General features: G+C 66.8%; 1 protein-coding gene across 1 annotated transcript; it reads right to left on the bottom strand.

Annotated features, from left to right (window-relative positions):
- Positions 1-231: 231 nt before the first annotated feature.
- Positions 232-2,885, bottom strand: INHBB (inhibin subunit beta B). The gene is made up of 2 exons (XM_027879777.1): positions 2,614-2,885; positions 232-2,187 (listed from the first exon to the last, which is right to left on the bottom strand). Exon 2 carries the CDS (start codon positions 778-780, stop codon positions 232-234), a length of 549 nt encoding a protein of 182 aa, XP_027735578.1. The 5' UTR covers positions 781-2,187; positions 2,614-2,885.
- Positions 2,886-3,060: the final 175 nt, after the last annotated feature.

Raw genomic sequence — 3,060 nt, 5'->3', positions numbered from 1 at the left:
GGCAGGGTCAGAGTGGGATGGTGCGGGACAGAGGGGAGAGAGGATGAGTCGGAGGGCAAGCGGGTGAGCTCGGCAGCCAGGTGCCTGTAGCAGGCAGGACGACAGGCAGGAGGACACGCAGGGTACGCAGCGGGCCAGGCAAGGGCGGTCGGGGAACTGCCAGGGGTCAGGCAGGAGGAAAGAGAAGGTGGGCAGGAGGACAGGCAGGGCGAGCGGGAGGACTGACAGGGGTCAAGCAGGGGGACTGACAGGGGTCGAGCAGGGGGAATGACAGACGGGGCGATGCAGGACAGGCGGGGAGCGCGGCAGGGCAGGGGCCGCGGCGGGTCGGGCAGGGGGACGCGGGCGGCGGGGGCGCGCGGCCGGGCGGCGCCCACCTGTCTCGGCGAAGCTGATGATCTCGGAGACCGGGTCGTGGGCCGGGGGCCCGGCGCTCGCCTGCCCGTCCAGGCTGGGGATCTCCACGCGGCCGTCCTCCCGCACCTTGCCGGCGTGCAGCTTGCGCAGCGCCGTGACCATGGCCGCCTTGGGCACGGCGTGCGTGATGTTGGGCCGGTCCCGCATCTGCAACCGGCTCAGGATGTGCCTCTTCACCGCCTCCAGGAAATCCCCGTCCACCTTGCCCGGTTCCTCGGGCCGCCGGAAGCCGCAGGAGGTGCATGTGTCCTGCGGGGAGCCGCCGGCGGGGGCCGGCGGGGTCGGGGTGGCCGCGGCGCCCAGCAGGAGCAGCCCGCAGGCCAGCAGCGCGGCCAGCACCCCCCGGCGAGCCGCCCCGTCCATGGCGGAGGAGCGGGGGGCCGAGCTGGGGGCCGCCCCGGAGCGCCGCAGGGAGCCCGTCTGCAGGCAGCGCCGCTCCGAGCGCTCCGCGGCGCGGAGGGGGCGGTGGCAGCCAAGCTGGGGGGCCGCAACCGCTCCGCGCAGGGGGGGAGCCGCGGCGGAGGGAGGGGGCGCCCGGGGAAGCGGCGTGTGCCGCCGGGGAGGCGGAGGGGGGAGGCTGCACGCGCAGGCACCGAGGGCGAAGTTGGGGAGGGAGGGGGGGGCAGCAGGCTTGGCGTGCACGGAGAGCCCGGCTCCACGGGGGAGGGGGACGGCAGCAGGTGAGGGGGTGGCTGCGGAGCCCGGGGAGGAGGGAGGGGGAGCGGGGAGCGAGCCGGAGGTGCGAGGGGATCCGGGGAGCAGGGGAGAGGCGGCGCCGCGCTGCCCCGGTGCCCCGCGTCGCTTCAGAGGGGCATCCCCGGGCGCAGTCGCTCGTGGTCCATCGCTCGCTTCGGCAGGTCCGGGCGGGCCGCGGAGAGGAGCTCTCTAGTCCGGCGTCATTGAGGGGGGTCAGGGAGATAAACGAAGCAGATTTATATACAATCCAATTTATAGCCTGGAAGGAGGGGGGGGGGAGAAATGCCACTTGTACCCCCCCGCCCACTCCGCCCCCGCAAGACAATCCGTGGGTGCAGGTCTCTGAGCAGGTCGGCTCCGCGCCGCTCGGTTGTCCCCCTTCAGCGCCCGCTGCTTCTCAGCGTGCCATCAAAGTTGACCCGGAGCATTGCTGGGGAGGCAGTCGGGGGCGGCGGGGAGGGAGTGCGCGGCTGGCAGCTCCACTGTTGCGAGTCTTCTCCCCCCACCGCCCCGCTTATTATTAGCGAGGTGCTTTTATTTTTCAAAGCAGCGCGGAGGGTCCGGAGTCCGGCGCGGATGCGGCGGCGGCGTCCGGGGACCCCCGCCGCGGGCAGGGCACCGCACGCTGCGCGGCGCGGAGCGGGGAAGCGGCGCGATCCCGGCGATCCCAGGAGAAGCTGCACGGATCCACTCGGTCAGACCAGCTCTTCGGCTCGCTCCCTCGCTCGCTCTTTTTAAACAATATCTCCCTTGTTGGTGGTTTGGGTTTTATTATTATTATTGTTATTATTATTTTAAGTGTGATTTTTGTTGTTGTTGCTTCTGCTGCTTCTCCAGTTAATCTGTCTCCCTCTCTGCGTCTTTTTGATCTTTCGCTCGCCTTGTGCTGGCTTGAACGCTGTGTTTTGTTTTGTTTGGGGTTTTTTGTTTTGTTTGGTTTTTTTGGTTTTTGTTTTTGTTTTTTCTTTTTTAACGCGTCTGATGTTCCTTCTCGGATCCGCAGTGAAAGGTCTCCGGGAAGCTGCTCGCTCCTCGCTTATCTTCCTCTGATCTCCTCCTTCTAATTTTTCACCCCTGCAAAATCACGACATTGTGGCACTTTCTGCTGAAACTTTTATACAGGAGTTAAAACCACGTGGGAACTCCAACCTATAACAGAGACGCCATGGGTTCCTCACTATTTAGGAGATTAAGTTAAGTCTTTTGCCCCCTGGGCTATTACAGTAACTTCCTGATGTGGAAATATTAACTATGCTGTTTCTTTAACTCCCCCCCGTCCCCTCCCTCCCTCCCGGTTCCTGCAAACACACCCACCGCACACCGGCTCGCGTTCCTGTCCCGTCGTCCGGCAGGACTGATGGACAGACGGACCGCGAGCGGCGGCAGCTCCGGCCCCCCTCCCGCCCCGGCCGGGAGATGGATACCCCCCTCTCCCCCCCGCCCCCCGCGGTGTTCCTTGCCTTTTAAGCACTTGAAAGAAGAAGTCATTAGAAAGTTTACCGTCGGGTTGGCTTTGCGACGGGGCGGGTTTCTGTTTGTTTGTTTGAATGGGCCGGGTAATCGGGGCGGGTGCCGGGGACTGTGTGTGTTTTCCGTGGGGCAGGAGGGACGCGGAGCCTGGCGGAGGCAGCGATGGGGCGGGGGGTGCCCAGGGCGGCGGCCGAGGGGAGCCGGGAGGGGAAATAACGGGACGGCCGCGCTCCCGCAGCCGCGGATGGGAGCCGGCGGGAGCGCTGGCCCTGCCCGCGCCCGGGGAGCGGGTTTTCCTCCGCTCCTTCGTGGGCAGCCCCGGGGGGCTCCGAGGCGAAGGAGATGGCTGTGACATCCCCTCGCAGAGGTCAGGAGAGATTCCCACCCGGCTTCCTCCAGCAGCCCAGCCCGGGGGGCGAGCGGCCAGGAACGGGGGGGGCGAGGCAGGGGGTGGGGGGGAGAGTGAAGAACACCGCT

The sequence above is a fragment of the Empidonax traillii genome, unplaced genomic scaffold, assembly GCF_003031625.1.
Source record: "Empidonax traillii isolate 1590-97213 ecotype Southwest subspecies unplaced genomic scaffold, ASM303162v1 scaffold57:size2250009, whole genome shotgun sequence".
In the NCBI taxonomy this organism is placed as follows: domain Eukaryota; kingdom Metazoa; phylum Chordata; class Aves; order Passeriformes; family Tyrannidae; genus Empidonax; species Empidonax traillii.
This window is presented reverse-complemented; position numbering and strand designations above follow the sequence as displayed.

Excerpts from the sequence above, each read along its gene's own strand:
- INHBB (XM_027879777.1), bottom strand. The coding sequence starts at position 780 with ATGGACGGGGCGGCTCGCCGGGGGGTGCTGGCCGCGCTGCTGGCCTGC.